General features: G+C 41.3%; 1 protein-coding gene and 1 long non-coding RNA gene across 2 annotated transcripts; both read left to right on the top strand.

Annotated features, from left to right (window-relative positions):
- Window positions 1–494: 494 nt before the first annotated feature.
- On the top strand, window positions 495–4,953 carry LOC120442774. The gene is made up of 3 exons (XR_005614917.1): window positions 495–1,729; window positions 2,719–2,896; window positions 3,073–4,953. It is a non-coding gene; the product is annotated as an uncharacterized LOC120442774 (long non-coding RNA).
- Window positions 4,954–9,127: 4,174 nt separating this feature from the next.
- tent5aa (terminal nucleotidyltransferase 5Aa) lies at window positions 9,128–13,917 on the top strand. The gene is made up of 2 exons (XM_031740300.2): window positions 9,128–10,284; window positions 10,748–13,917. The coding sequence occupies exons 1-2, from the start codon at window positions 9,859–9,861 to the stop codon at window positions 11,525–11,527; spliced, it is 1,206 nt and encodes a 401-aa protein (XP_031596160.1). The 5' UTR covers window positions 9,128–9,858; the 3' UTR covers window positions 11,528–13,917.
- Window positions 13,918–16,899: the final 2,982 nt, after the last annotated feature.

Raw genomic sequence — 16,899 nt, 5'->3', positions numbered from 1 at the left:
CCATATGTTGCTTTTAGCTTTTTACTGAAGCCAAATGTTACCACTTCAGTGCAAATGCAGCCATTTAAGCAATACTTTTGACTCTTACCATTTAGATTAACAAGCCACGCAGCCTTTACCAGAAACATTATAGGAGAGAAACGAGACAATGAAATCTATGGGAGGATTGCTTTCACCATTAGCTACTCTTTGTTATCGAATAGCCGCTTAACCTTTACGTTTAGATAAATAGCCATTAGCAACCTTTAGTAAGCTTAACCATTTTTATCATTACGTGTCATTATAGCCTTTCACTTAGTCTATATCCATTAGCTGTGGATACTGTTGATACTTTTCGCTCAGTTTCTGCTTTTCTGGTGATCTCAGTTTTTCACACTTATCATAGCTGCTTTTGCTCAGGTGTTACAGCTGACTGACAATGTAGATTATATTTTTTTAATTAAGTAATGTTTATGTTCCCTCTGACAGCTTACTACCTCCTGGGCTATATTTACCCTGGTTAGGAATCGGTGCTGTAGCATTTGGCAAGGAGAAGTGTGACCGAGCTGTTCGGCATGTTCGAGGAAGGAGCGCTCATCCTCTCAAGTGGTGCTCACTCCTGGCCTTCCAGCCGGGCAGATGGGAAAATCATAGGGCTGTCCGCAGGATGGTGAAGATCATTTCAGGATTAATTTGTTTATGGAGAAAAAGGGACATGCTTGACGTCTCATGGAACACATCCTACATTCCCAACCTGCTTTGCCTGGATAATTCCAGGTTAAAGCAAAATCAAGGTCAAACCCCATTCATCCAGCTGGATTTAATCACTCATCGAGCTGCTCTTCATGGTCATGGTTATAATTATGATGCTTTAGCAGTGCTCCAACTTCTTTTTTTTCTTTATAAACACTGCATATACAGTATGCCAGGAAATACCAGAATAGTAATTTGTTTTCATTTCTTTAATCCTGAGGTGAATTGTTTACTATCTGGATCATTCAGTGAAAATTCACCTCACCCCCTCAGAATTATTGATTTTTTTCTTTTTTCTTCAATAACTTCAGCAAATATAACAAAGTTCATCAAAGTACATAGCAGACAGCAGGGGAAAGAAATTTGGCAAATTTGGCATTTTCCAGATATCCTTATTTTTTCAGTATTTTAAATGCCTCAGAACTTATTAAGTACAGGAGATAAATACGTGAAGTTTTCAGGGCTGAAAAAAATATTTGTTATATTTAAAAACTGCAGTCAGATTATTTTTAAACTCAGTCCAAGTGTCACAATCTGAAGCTATTTGAAGAAATAGTTTTTGTTTTGTTTCAGTATAATGGCAGTATAATAGTGTCTTTCACTATGAATAACAAAACCGCAACAATTTAATGTGATGTGATGTAGTGTTTTTAGTGGCCGGTACACTTTCCAGGGGCATAAGCGACCAGTCAAATCAAGTTATAGTATCTGACAGGTCTCCTTTTATACCTACTCTTTGATACCGGGCTTGTCCTATAGCTCCTTCTGTGTAAAAATTATTTTTGAACAGTTAGAAACTTGAAGCCTCAGTGCTTGTTTGCTCTCTTCTGATAGTGTTGTTGGTCTGAAAGTTTGCGCTTCTGTTATCAAAATGTGAAAAATAATAACCTGCTGTCTCAGGATCTAGTGCTTTTCTTTTCTACAGCACCAGGAAAATGATTGTGCCTGGATGGTCTCGATGGATATATGCAATCTCAACATGTAGAACTATTGCAAGGTGCGTTTTTAACAGAACTTAAATGTATCACTGTCTGCGTAGGTTCTCATTCATCCAGGTCCTGACTCAGTCCTGACACTGCCCTCATCTGACTGGCTCTTGTTGTGATCAGTGTTGGGGTCATTGCTAGAAACGTAATGCATTAGACACGTTACACAGAACACTGCAGTGCGTTACTTAATTACTCCCAGGAGAAAGTCATTCATTACATTACTTTCGTGTTTCTTCATAAAATGACCATTTAACAGCATGAACCTATAGGCTAATGTCCCACACACTGCCGCTGACTGCTCATTGGTTAGTTATCTGTTGAAGTTCAGGGTCTGGCTGCTGGGTTGGGGTCAGCAGTCACTCAGCTGTAACATCACTCTGGGTTCTTGGCTAGCTTAACGTTAACATGCTGTCAGTGCAGGTGCTTGCAAAGAGCCGAAGTCGTGATAGCAGTATAATGCATTTGTTTTTGTCCTGGATGCAGTTTACACTTTACCATCACGCTCTCATCCTTTGCGCAATAAAAATAAAAGTAATGTCCACATCCAGCCTGTAGACTGTACTATTTTTCTCCTCTGTCACATGAACTGAAATCAGCTGGAGGCTTCCAACTGGAACTGATAAGCGGGATCAAAAAGCAAGCAGACTAACAAAGGGCTCAAAATGATGAAGAAAAAAAGTGATATTAAAATGATAATTGTAACTTGGACAGTTTTCACAGTACGAAGGTAAAACTTTACATGATTTCATTTAATGTGCTGAAGTTAATACAAAAAGTTAGTACAAAAAGCTCGACTGATTCTAAGCGACTCAGGTAGGAACTTTTCTCCAATATAACTCACACTATGAATTTCAGGTTAACAACAAACAAATAAGCACTTTAACTAAAGGTTGTTATTTTTTTTCCAGCCCAACAAGAGTTCATGTCATATTCAAGTTCTTCTTCTTCTTGTTTCAGTTTCACTTTATCGTCTGCCTCCATCTCACCCTATTCCTAGCTTCCTCTTCATCCTCTGCGAGTTCTCCTTCACTACATCTACGTCCAACCTCCTATCTCCAGCTTATCCACTATGCCTCCTCTGCAGATGGCCAGACCATCTCAGCTATGTCACACTAACTTTGTCTCCAAACCCTTCAGCCTGAGCTGTCCTGATGTACTCTGACCTCTCCATTCTGGTAACTCCCAATGAAAAATAATAGCATTTTCTGCTCTGCCACCTCTGGCACCACCTTTTGTCTTTGTGTCACGACCACTGTCTCTAAACCATTAATCACAGCTGGTCTCTCTCTTCTTCATTTTTCTTGTGCACTGTCTGTCACTTTGGATAGTTGACGCCTTGGTTTCTTTTCAGAGCCTCTGTCAGAAGTAAAAGTTCAACAAGCTTCTTCAATCCTATTTGCCAGACAAGAAGCCAGTTAGCCCAGGATTACCTGACCTAACCACGGCCGTCATAGAGCTGGCAGCTTTACAAAGACCATTAGAGCCTCTGCAAGTGTTTTACTCCCAGAGTGTGACTGGAACGTGGCACCCTACCTGCCGTCTTGGATCTCATTCAGGAGATGCCCTCTCAGCTTCACGTTGGTTTCCAAGAAATGTGATGCATTAATTATGAATCTGGCTTTTCTTAATAGATCTTTTAAAATATGTTAGGCATCCTGGCTCTGTTAAATACAGATCAATAAGGTTTTACTACTATATGAATGACTCTGTGGCAAAAAGGGATCATTAAGAATACACTGTCTATTGGCTTTGTCAGAGAATAATATATATAAAATACTATTATGTGATTGTCTGATGGAAATTTCTGCTTTGGGTTCAGGAACACTTCTTCTTTAGTGAAATGAGATTTAGAAATGCAAGACACCAAGAAAATGAAGAAAATATAGAAACAGCAATCAAAAATGCCACTATGTTTTCTGACCCATGATTATATAAGAGACTGAAAGTGGAAATTTGTCCTATGACCTGACAACTTTGGATTTCCTCTTTGAAATCATGGACAGCATATCCTGACCAGCTGGCTTGAGGTCTCGTGGCTTGTAGCCCTCATGGCTGTTTCTTTATTTTTACTGTATAGCCCCAAGAGTCCACCTTTCTGTCAGTCTCAGCAAAAAAAAAGAAATAAACATTTTGCCCAAAATTGACGATGTCAGTGGATAAAAAATAGACAGTATAAGGCCTCGTAGAGTTAGCTGGGTTTGCGTTCTACCTTCAGACTCAAATGACAGCTGAGATGTGTTGTTAGTATAAATGGGCACACCCGTAAAGGATGCAGGGTGCAATTATGTGTGAAGTCACATGGCCACAGATTAGAAAACCACATTTAAAAGCCTTCAAATTCAAGGTGTGGCTGTTTGATGTGGATGCTTTCCAGCATAGTGTGAGCTTCCAGGTGCAGGGGAGTGCTGTCATACCATTAGCATAGGTCAAGTGAATGCATGTATGCCAGACGCAAGCACATACAGCACTAAAATCACAGCATATCTGTAGCATCTATTAGGTGGTGAATTACTTTAGCAGCAGCATTGAGATCCTTTGCTGTTCCTGGTCTTGCACAAAGACCCTGTAATGGGGAAGATTAGGTGAGATGGGCCTCTCTTATCTCCCAATGAAATAAGACCTGTTTCGTAACTTTTAGCCGTAATTCACCTTGAGTAATCTGAAGCCAAACACACCACAGTTTGTGTCTCTTTTGGATCAAAAGAAGCTGAAATAATGGGATCCTCTGTGCAAAGGTGACTGCTGATGCTCCTTCCCACTCCACAGACCCCACATAACCCCGCACTGCTTTTCCTTGAAGGCAGAGCGATTCTCCAGCTTTTTGCCACTGGGGGTCAGAAGCAGCTCAACTGAAAGTGGCTGGAAATCCCATTTCTCTCTCTGCGCCTCTGATCCAAAACCAAAACTAACTCTGCTGTCAGCAGTGGGAATATCTCTCCGACAGCTGGGACAAACTAATGCGACCCTCCTGGAAATCCAGTTATCTCTGAAAAGAGAGGACGAGGGTAAAGGATGATAGGGGAGACAGAGAGCTGAGAACCATGAGTAGATCTTTGTTTCCTAGTAATGCATGTATTTTCTTAGGCAACATTGCCTTAGAAACTGGTCACCCATATGTGAGACCTTAGTCACGCTGCAGAGCTTCTTAGGGCAAGTGTTTCTGATCGAATCCGACGTCCAGTTATTCCATCTTCTTTTCTTCTCTAAGTTACAGCGGCAGAGCCATGTACACAGATTGATGTTGTAAAATCAACTGTTCCATTGGTAAAATGTTTGCACCAAAATAATGCTAATGTTACATAAGTGCATGTAAGATTAATGTTGTAAAATCAACCATTGGTAAAATGTTTATGTCATTACACCTCACTACTCAGCATCCTTCCTCAACAAAACATAACATTTACATTTAAAATTAACTTTCCGCCACAGCAGGGATTTAGAATGACTTTTTAATAAAGGGGTTTCTATTTAAACTTGCTAGGCTAGCGTTAGTTGATACTATAGTGCTCCATCCACTTGTCCAGAAATGGTCACTGCCTGGTCCAGAAAACCAGCATGGTGGTGGGAGGCCAACTTGACGGCACCCAAAATGCTGACTTTGAAGAGTCTAAATGAGACTTCCCAAAGCAGTGGGTGATGTCATATTGGCTACATCCTACAGTCAATGTTCAGTCTGTGCTCTTAATGAGCTCCATCTCCACCATCTACTCTGGAGTCAATTCAACCTTCTTTGAATGCAAAGGGTCTACGTCAGGATCTCAGATGTGATGCATTCATCTCAAAACCTTACAATGTCATCAAGACTTTCAACAGAGGAAACACGACAATCATAATGACAAACATAAGAAAATCGCTACTGGCCCAAACTGGAAAAATAAAAACAAACAAACAAAAAATGCTAAAGTGGTTGTTTGCAGTATATAAGAATAGTAGCATAATAATTATTTTTCGTAACTATAAAGGTTGGGTGTATTTCTAACTTTTTAAAAGTAAATTATGCAACAAGGTTAGCTAAAAACACTATAGCAAAACTAGGCACTGCTAGCGACATTAGCACAATAGCTGAAGTGTTACTGTATAGTGTTACCTAGAGTTTCAGCTTGACAAATAAAAACATATGGTGTGGAAATCTTTTGTGTCTCCATCTATTGTGATGTAAATTTGTCATTTGACTTTGTTCTTGATAAAAAAAAAAGAATGTCTTTAAAAATGCTAACCCTAAATTAGCCATTTAGTAACAGTTGCTCAGCCTTTGTTTTGAGTACGAACCTAGCTGATGCTAACTTATAGAATGTTTAGCCTTATGATAAGAAACAACAATAAAATGAGAGGTAGGAGAGGTTTTGGCTTCAGCTAACAGTAAACCAAGCCAACAAAGTGGTTACAAATCTATCTATCTATCTATCTATGCTGATGTGGATCCAGGTTTAAGATCAAACGGAGAATGGCCAGACTGCTTTGTAAAGGAGAGGGTTGAATTGGAATGCAATTTAAAGGTATGCTAAATGCAAGACGTTTTTTACTCACGTCTCTTTGATCCTTGAGAAAGGTGGGCCCAAGCAGCAGAAAACCACACTTTGTCTAAAGTTTTCACCAGAATTTTCACCAGAGTTTCACCAGAAGTTCGACAATAAAAGACTGGAATGATGTTGCCTGGTATGATGAGTCTTGATTTCTCCTGTGACATTTGGATGGTAGGGTCAGAGTTTGATGTAAACAATATGAAAGCATAGCTCCATCCTACCCTGTATTAATAATTCAGGCTGCTGGTTGTGTTGTGATGGTGTGGGGGATATTTTCTTGGTACATTTTGGGCCCCTTAGTACCACCTAAGCATCATTTAAAAACTCCAGCCTGCTTGAGCATTGTTGCTCATTGTTGCTCATCTTTTTAGGACCACAATGTACCCATGTTGTGCTTTCAGTGGGGTAAATACCCACACTCCATATTACAAAACTCAGATAATCTCATTTGGTTTTTTGAACATAACAATGGGTTGACTGTACTCAAATCTGCTCCATAGTCACCAGATCTCAATTCAGCGGAGCACAGTTAAGATGGGGTAGAAGAGGAGATTCTTATCTTGGATGTGCAGCTGAAAACTCTGCAGCCACAGTGTGATGCTGTATTGTCAAAAAGCACTGTTTTACTTTTATCTATACAGATAATAAGTCCAATTCATTTTGAAACTGCACTTAAAATAAAACAAATGAAAGAATGGCATTTGTCTGTAATCCAGTGTCTGATAATGACTTGTCCTTTCAAGTGAAGAACCTGCAATGATGATTAGTTTGTCTGTATCTGTTATGTATGTCTAGGAATATTTTTCAAAGGCTTTATCTCACTAGAAGGAAAAGTAAAAAGAACATTTAAAGGTCCATCTGCCACACAGTCCTGATCTGAAGGGAAAAGCTCAAAGGGAGCAGCGACGTTTCACTTCATGGTAGATAAAACCAGCTCATGCAGTCTGATAAATGATACTGGAAAACAAAACGACTCCCTCCCTTTCTTTTCTTTTCTTTTTTTTTCTTTATTGGGCTGAACTGTCCAGAAATGTTTTCATAGACCCCAGAGGAAAACTTTGTGTGATTGTAAAAGATTGCTTTATGAGGCATTGAAGCCGTCTCATCCACATACATTAGATCCTGCAGAGCAGGAAAACAAGGCTCTGTTTTGGAAATGATTTTTAAAAACTAAATAACCACCAAGCCATCTGACAGGAAAAGACATTAACATCACCAGTAGGAAAGGGTATGTATTATTTTTGAATTTGTGCCTCCATTTGAATTTCTGACAACATAATCTCATTCCTGTCTTTCAATAAGCTCAAATGAATAAATCATCCATTTCGCAATGAGTAATGAGGTGCCAGGTTGTGTTTATACAAAACATTTCATTTGCAGTCCTTGGTGTTGTAATGGATGTGTATACCTGCTGCTGGCTTTGATTTAGCTTTGCAGAGAGGAGCGGCAGCACCATGCATGGCCGTGGGGCCCAGTCCAAAGCTTTGCAAACCGTGTCTCCACACCTGGGAAACGCATCGGCGGAGCTGCTTTCAGTCCATTGTAACTGACTAACGGTTCCATGTACATTTCCAGATGTGGGATTCAGTTTCAGTTCAACCTGTCTGACACACGCCAAAACAAAGTAAAGAGAAAACAAAACAGACAATTACAGGCAACAGATGAAGTGAAGGTCAAGCTTTTTAAAACACCCTTTAGATTATACTCTAAAAATAATATTTTTCTTCCAAATTTGAAAATCTTTCTTTAATTAAGGCTGATTTTACAGGGGTGCAAGTTAACTGTAAGCGCCATTATAGCTGACTGAGTGTGTCTGCATCCTGTCATGATGAGGGAGTTACGCACAGCTCCTGTGTGGGACTCTGAGTTAAGACAGTGCAGTAGAGTATACAGGATAATCAGGGTTTACAGATCTGGGTGGCTCCAGTGACGCAGGGCTTTACACGTGCCTAATAGAGTGTCCATGACAGCAGCCTCCTTCGCCTCCACATGGCATCCCCTGGGCATCGCTGATCCCTTCGGGCTCATGCGACCCCTGACCTTCTCACATGCTGATTTAATAGAGTCTGAGAGGTTCCTAAGAAGCGATACAGAAAAATAATCACATTAATCAAAGAGATGAAATTCCGCAATGCAAACCCTTAACTGCAACCAATGACATGATGAACATGCTAAAGTGTGTTTTAGAGAGTATCCTGATTGGTCACTGAGCATATCAGCAGCTGAAGGTGTACCTGAGGTTTGAGGTAAGAGGTTTTTCATGTCACAGACAAAATGTTTACCCACTTTTTTTCTTTTAAAATTAAAAGTAGCGTTTCCTTGATGACTCTGTAGATAGTGACACTGTAAAGGTAGCCTTAGACTCAGTGTAGCTCAGCTGATTGATTTACTTCAAGGCCTAAACCAGCCAGCCCATAGATGGCGACATGACGACGTGTAGCGAGTTCTGTATGCAGATCAGCTCAGTCTGAACAGATCAGAATGCTTTTATATTTATTTATTTGCTTTTTTTTTTTTTTTTTTTTTTTTTTTTTTTTACAATTTAATTCTCTTTTTCCCCTCTTTTTTTTATTTATAATTTTATTTGATAAAAGAGGGATCATGACCATGAATGATCTCATGAATAACTGAATGATTGTTCCCGTATTGAGTGTGGTTCGGAGCCTCAGTTATCTCGTGAAGTGATATGAAGTTTAATATACATCTTCTGATTAAAATTCATTTCAAAATTATACTATAAGACTATGGAGCAGCTTGATAAAGCAGAGCCTTATAGTATTGTCAAACTGACCAGCGTTAGCAGCGAGAAGCAGATGGGGGGCGGGGTGAAGTGCAGCTTGACAACTTCAGACTACAGACCAGAGTCTTGCAGAAGGATGCAGCGTGTCAAGTGGGCAAGTATCGGTTAACTTATAGAAAAAAGCACGGGGGGGAATATGTTGATCTAAAGAGACTCGAGGAGAGGAAGCTGGATTTCCTGAGCGCACACAGCTGCATTAACGGGATTACTATTTGGCAGCAGGAGGAGATATTAAAAATATGTAGGAGCCGTGCGTAAAAATCCACAAGATTCCTCCGAGGGGGTTGAACGTCAGTGGGAGGACTGTGCCAAAAGCGCGACTTGAGCAGCAGCTTATTCATGCAAATTCATAAAGTCATAGGCGTGCCTTTTGGGCGATGGAGTCACAGTCGGAAAAGCAAACACCCTCCTGGATCATCAGCGACCTTCAAAGACTGTGATGCGCAGCGCTCGGACGCATTGACAGCAGCACCGAGGCAAATGTTTTAAAGGCGTAGGAGAGACAGAAGAGAAAGTTAGGGCTCGCTCTTCCGCACGCTTTTGTTAGCGGGCTCAGATTCTCCCTTAGCTCAGTCACCAGCTCGACTGCTGCGCCACTTCTCCGCTTGGATCTCCAACCAGAGTGCGCAAACTGTAACGCACAGCCACCAGCCCCGCTGCTCTTTAATATATATATATTTTTATTATTATTTTTTCTGTGTTTACAGTCACTTTGGACTATTTCAAATACTGGCACTCCTCATGCGGAAGACCCTACTGTTTTGAGAAAACGATTGAATTTTGTTTTATTGAAATTCTCGAGGACTTCAGCACCATGTCAGAGGACGATAGCAGCTCCACTACCAGCTGTGTGTCCGACACAGACAGCAGCAACGTCAGCGTCCTCAGCTGGGAGCAAGTGCAGCGGCTGGATGCCATCCTGACGGAGACCATCCCGATACACGGCCGGGGAAACTTCCCCACTCTGGAGATGCAGCCGCGGCAGATAGTTAAAGTGGTGCGCAGTCGGATGGAGGAAAAACAGATCCATGTCCGGGACGTTCGATTAAACGGCTCTGCGGCCAGCCACATTCTGCACGAGGACAGCGGACTGGGCTATAAGGACCTTGACCTCATATTTTGCGCAAATATGAAAGGAGAGAGTGATTTTCAGACTGTGAAGGACATAGTTTTGGACTGTCTCCTGGATTTTTTACCCGACTGTGTGAATAAGGAGAAAATAACCCCTTTAACGTTAAAGGTAGGCTACACACGCCCTGGCAGATTTTTTTTTCTGCTTCAGATTTGTTAGATTAGTTTTATATATGTGATAAGATTGAATTGTATTTGTGCCAACAGGGATTAGCGACCATTACGCACAGCTTAATGTGCAATTAGATCACTTTAGTGATAGTAAAAAAGTTTGTTTGCTGTAGTTAAGAGGATCGAGTTAAACCAATTTGGAAGGGATCCTGAGCTCAGCCACCCAGGTCTAATATAAGTACATTCCATAGCCTTTAATATTGAGGTCAGTAGCATTAATAGCATAACAACATACAGTAATTACTTGTATAAATATAGGCATTAAATTCAAATCCTTACTGTATAATGCAAAGTTAGGCAGAATTCTACTGAATTAGTGATTGCAGCTTCAGTTCTATTCACTTTGTTTGTGCTTCTTTTTCTCTCGCTCTCTTTCACCCTCTGCACACTCACTCATTTAGGAAGCCTATGTGCAAAAGATGGTGAAGGTGTGCAATGACTCAGACCGCTGGAGTCTCATCTCCCTCTCCAATAACCGGGGGAAGAATGTGGAGCTGAAGTTTGTGGACTCTCTCCGGCGGCAGTTTGAGTTCAGCGTGGACTCATTTCAGATTAAGCTCGACTCTCTGCTGCTGTTCTATGATTGCTCAGAGAACCCCATGGCTGAGACCTTCCACCCCACCATCATGGGCGAGAGCGTGTACGGTGACTTCAGTGAGGCTCTGGACCACCTACGTCACAAGATAATCTGCACGCGGAACCCGGAGGAGATCCGTGGAGGGGGTCTCCTGAAGTACTGTCACCTGCTGGTGAGGGGGTTCCGGGCTGCGTCAGAGTCAGAGATGAAGTCCCTGCAGCGCTACATGTGCTCGCGCTTCTTCATTGACTTCCCTGATATTGGCGAGCAGCAGCGCAAGCTGGAGTCCTACCTTCAAAATCACTTTGTGGGCCTGGAGGACCGCAAGTACGACTACCTGATGACCCTCCACGGAGTGGTCAACGAGAGCACCGTGTGTCTGATGGGACACGAGAGGCGGCAGACCTTAGGGCTCATAGCCATGCTGGCTGTGCGTGTGCTGGCTGAGCAGAATGTCATCCCCAATGTGGCTAATGTTACATGTTACTACCAACCTGCTCCTTATGTGGCAGATGGCAACTTCAGTAACTACTACATAGCGCAGGTGCAGCCAGTGTTTGCTTGCCAGCAGCCTGCCTACTCCACCTGGCTGCCATGTAACTGAGTATCCCTAAATAAGAGAGGAAGGAGGGATCCTGATGTCTTTAAACAGGAGCGAGTGGCACAGTCGTACCCTTAGCCCTGCACAGTGCTTGACAGCTGACTGAAAAAAGGCATCCTTTTGTTCTGTGTTTTGCATCAAAGCTTCTGCTTTTGTTCATACTTTGAGTATGAATGGTAAATCCAGAACAGTTGGCAAAATTCAAATGTGAATATCTCACATTTACCAAAACACCGACAGTCTCCTGATCCTGCCCAGGCCAACTAGGTTCGGAAAAGACTCATTTGGATAGCTTGGAAGCAATATCTGAGTTTTAAGGCCTTGAATGCCAGCTGCAGACGTGTCACTGACACTGTGCAGAAGACTGATTCAATCTTTAATTGAAACTCATTAGCCAGCATGTTGCAGCAGCAGCCCAAACAGCTGCATCAGAGTCTTTAAGCGAGACACTCACACGCACTTTGAGGTGAAATCAGAGGTGCACAGTGCTCCAAAGCGTGCCGTGCTTTACATCATCTGAACCGAGGTGAGATCCTATTAAACTAGAGTGGACAACAAACATCACCTCACATTTGGATATAATTCTTGTTGTTTACAGACCAAAGATTTTTTTTTTCTAACTCAAATACCCCACCCACTTTTAAGGGAGAAATAGAAACAAAATATGAAGCTATTGTAATGTCTGTTTGTATATGTGAACATTTATGTGTTTATAAAGTGCCTATTGCCTCACAGCAGGCAGAGAAAAGAACGAGCAGGCCACATGACCCCCTACGCTGTTTATAGACAGTAGCACCCCCAGAGGCTTGTGAATGTATATGTGAAATCCTGCACAGTCAGTGTTTGTGTACACGTGTGTGTTCGGGTGAAAAAGAGCACCGTTTGTGTGGATTTTGCAGTAAAGTAGCAGCCAAACGTACGAACGAAAAGTTCCTGCAAGGTTCACGTTTCCTCTTGTGTATATTCAGTAAACGTCCCAGATTACCAGCATGTCACGACAGAGCCCGATTAAATATCAGCGACTTATCGAGTCACACACAATGTTTCCTGTATATTTTGTATAGTGGTGCTTCACTTTTTCTCATCTGAGAGGAAAAAGAAAAAAACAAGGAGGGGTGGGGGTGACAATAAGTAGATGATAGATGCAGAGAGAGCTTGATCGTAGATTGTGTTCCTCAGTTTTGGAGGAGGCTTGCAGAGACACCTCAGATGATGAGACACTGTTTGCGTTAGCACCCTGGCAGGGAATTCCTCAGCTGCTGCTGAAGAGCTTGAACTCTTCAGCAGCAGATACTCTGTTCAGGAAATGTAGTGCCAAACACTTAGGCGTCTCCTCCCTCCTGCCCCTTTGTTGATAACCCTAAAGTTTAACGAGGCCATTGTTTGAAGCAGATGCTGATAGAGAAAGCCAGAGAGGCAGAAGAGAGTGAGACGCTAGTAGGAAAAAAAACAACCAATGATCTGGAGAGATGGGTGCAGCTGGTGATGGGGTTTATCTATCTGGGGCTGCTGTTTTTTACTGTACAAACTGTCTCTGTTAAGGTCAGATTACAGTTACAACTTGACGGACAGCTTGAAACCAAACCATCCTGTTATCAGCGCCTGCTTTAATTATCTGCTCATTGAAACAAAGAATGGAAAGCGAAGAATCCCGCATGCATGCGTCCACCTCAGCATCAGAAGACTAAGTTGCACCTTATGTTTCCGTTGTGAGGGTTGATGGTTATTAATGTTTTCCTTTTTTGATTTTTTTAAGGCTTCATTCCTCACCTGTTTTGAAGAATTGTGTATAAATATATGATTACATGCTTGCTAACTATACTGTAGCTTTTTTTCCCCCCCAGCTGCATTAAAACAAAAAAAATCAGAAAAAATCCGCGACTGCAACAAAAAGAGAAATTCTCTCGATGGAAAAGCATTTCGCTCTCATCCACTAGTCTGGTAACCCATAACTTCTTTGCTCAGTTGTTTCTTCTAAATAGCTGTCCATGCTGATGGTATCCTTTGGATTGTGCAGGCAATGTATTGTAATTTTATACTCAGTGAAGTCCTAACAGCGGACTAGCTAGTGGCTCCAGTCTGCTTGTCAGCTAGTGATCGTGCCTATCAGAGATTGTGGGTTGCTGCAGCGTCTTGTATGTGTTGTCCAAAGCTCAGTTTCATCCAGTCTTTTACAAATCACAAAAGAAACGAAAAAGATCTTTGTCATGTATGTATATTTTTTATGATTGTTATTTTTATAAATGTATCAGACACTGCAGGTGTTGCAGTGCTTTTCAATCTGTGATCGAGCTTCAGAGGAAATGTTCTCAGTAGCTTTTTTTTTGTTTCTTTTTTTGCTATATTATGTTATGTGTCCAATGGGTCAAAAGGTTAAAGATGTTTTCCTCAATAAAATATCTGAAAACCAGATTTGTTATGTCTTCTGTTATGCATCTGTTTGACTGTAAATCAAGTTTACTGCACTGGTTTGCTCCAGAAACAAACCTCCTGCCAAACGCAAGAAATTACTCATTTATCGATTAACCTCAGATTTCTTTTTTTAGAGTCGTAATGTCTCTTTTTTTTTCTTCTTTCTTTCTTAACTGGCGTGAGCCATTCAGTGGTTTTCACATAGGCTCCCCGCTTACTTGCTGGGAAAGTCAAATCCCTGTCACGGCCTGCTGGGCCCAACAGGCCCAGCCAGAAACCCATCCAGAACTGGCTCGCTGCTGCCAGAAAGAGCTGTTGAATGTGAAGGGATTTGCGTCCACCCAATAAAAACAGACTTTAACGCTTTTGCAGAATGAATATCTTTGCCTGCTCATCGAATTCTCTCTGTTAACAAACACCCCCCCCCAGCCCCTCCATACGCCGGCAGAAATGCAGTGACGATCAGCACTGAGGCCCGCTGTGACCAGAGCCCAAATGTTTCATGGCTGTTAGGCTGAAAGAAAACTTGCCACAACAGAGCTGACTGTCACACAGGTCACATGACAGACTGTCCTAGATACAGAAGGATATAGAGATGTAAACACATAATGACTAAGAGATTCACTGTGCCACATGGTCCTATATATAGTCGATAAGATAAGGACATTAAAGCTTGAACTTAAGCGCATTTGCAGCTGATTAAATCTGAGCAATAGAGGAATGATTGACAGGGCCGGGCTAAACAGCAGAGCACCTACAGACAAGAGAAACATTTGCTGTGTATGCCTATGCCTTCTACTGGACCTTCCACTCCTACAAACTACAGGATAGGTTCATATTGTCTGACTGTAAACAGTACTAGCATTCCTACACACTGAAGAAAAGGAATTTTTTTTTAGTATCTCAATATTCAGTTGAAACTTTGAGTGCTCTTTTTTTGCTCAAAACAAGTTCTGCAGGCTTTTAACTTCCTAAAACTGCATTGTAGGCAGTTCCATCGATCTACAATGGAACTGCTTGAGGAAAATGCCTCTTTATGTCCAGTATTGACCAGTTTACTTTACAAATATTGACCTGAAAAGAAAGTGAGCATTCCTTTAACTAAGAGGCAGTTTTAAGATGTGATCACACCAACATATGAATCCCTAATCAAAAAATACCCCTGTGGTAGTTAAGGCTAAGAATTCATTCTAATCCTAACTTTACACCAGTGACGTTAAAGCTAAAGTGCTCAAAAATACTTTTGTGGCAGTTCTCGCTACAGTTAGCGTCTCCGGGACCACGTTTTGTCATGATGACACACAGAAACAGGCAGACAGACAGACGGACACGGAGAAAACAATATCAGCTACGCTACTGCAGCTGGCAAAAATACCCACAACACAGCCTTGAAGCAAGAATGAGATACTAATAAACGGCTGGTTTTGTGAGGCACTTATTCTGGCATTTAAAGGTTCATTTGCTTCTGTGTTGAACATTACTCACCACATGTTGCTGTGTACATAGCAACCAATCCGGCGATACCGCTGCAATATAGATTCCTTCCATCATTAACAGGACCAAGCACAATGCTGCATATGTCCTTCTTTAACTCTTTCCTCCAGAAAGATGACATCGAATGACCTCTCCATTACCTTTAATGATGAGTTTTGACACCAGGTCTATATCAGTGAATATGTGGTTTGACGACCATTAGGGTAGCCCTTGTATGCCGTATAGGCAGAGATTACGCTCACTAACTGATGCACACCCAGTCATTTTGTTCTGGAAATTTGACAGAAATTGCTGAGTTTAGAAAACAAAAACAAGGGTTATCTCTAGTAAAGCAGTGCTAGTCAATATTTTTGGTTCCACTGAAGGTTTCTTCCTGTTAAAGTGGAGTTTTTCATCCCCACTGTCTAGTTGTTGGGGCTTTTGCTGTATTAAGGCCTTAATGCAGAGAATGTGTGGAAAAAACAACACAAAATTCTGAAATTTTTGAATGCATACTTTTTGTGTAATGTATACACACTCCAAATATGTTGTGATTTTGAGAAATATTCATCCTTAAAAAACGCAGTGTGAAAAAAATGAAGTCAACATCAAGCGATGATGAGCTGGTCCTGAGGTTCTACACAAGGAAAGGAAGAAACTGAGATTCTGGGTTCATCCAGTTTTCATAAGAAGGCAGCAGCAGGGAGAGTGTTGTGGTTTCATTCAGGAGTTGAAGCTGTATCATGACCGCTTTTGTACAACATATTTCAGGATGTCAGGGGGGCAGTTTGAGCTCTTGCAGGCAGAGTTGGGACCACATCTAAGGAGGCAGAGAAACCATTTCAGAGAGCAGATTGACCTGGAGCAGCATCTAACTGTGTGTCTGAGGTAAAATATTATTATCTGACTATTTTTATATCATTGTATCATATCAGTACTAGTGCATATTTTGAACTGCACGTGCACTTGTTGCTAAATGCAGCAATCTGACTAGTCAGATCTGTTCATTTGGATCCCAAAAAAGTTGAGAATGACCCTAAAAAATAAATGCTGCAAAATCGTCCTATGAAATAAAGTGGTCGGTATGAAAGGCTCTATTAGGAGAAGGTGAGTCTGAGAAATATTTTTAATACACAAAATATTTGCATGTATTGCATGAACATTACACATCTGGTGTATAAATGTCTTCATTGTAGGGTCTTTATCGTACAATAAATGCACCTTGAGGTAACTCTTGGGATCTATATATAAATTTTATATAAATAAAACAAACAGTGGATTAAATATCTATGCTGCTGTCACTTATAGTCATAATTACACAGAGTGTCATCACATGTTTTCACCATCTATCTTTCAGCCCATTTTGGGGGATTTTGAATAAGTAGCTTCTGCTTTGCTTTGCTTTACTCCTGCTTGTCTAACAGAACTTTTTAATTTCCTTTAACCAGCACACTCTGTGAACCTCTGCTTAAGGTTCCATTTAGCAAAAA

This window comes from Oreochromis aureus, linkage group 11 (genome assembly GCF_013358895.1).
Source record: "Oreochromis aureus strain Israel breed Guangdong linkage group 11, ZZ_aureus, whole genome shotgun sequence".
Lineage (NCBI taxonomy): Eukaryota > Metazoa > Chordata > Actinopteri > Cichliformes > Cichlidae > Oreochromis > Oreochromis aureus.
The sequence above is the reverse complement of the archived record's forward strand: the minus strand, read 5'-3'. Positions and strand labels throughout refer to the sequence as shown.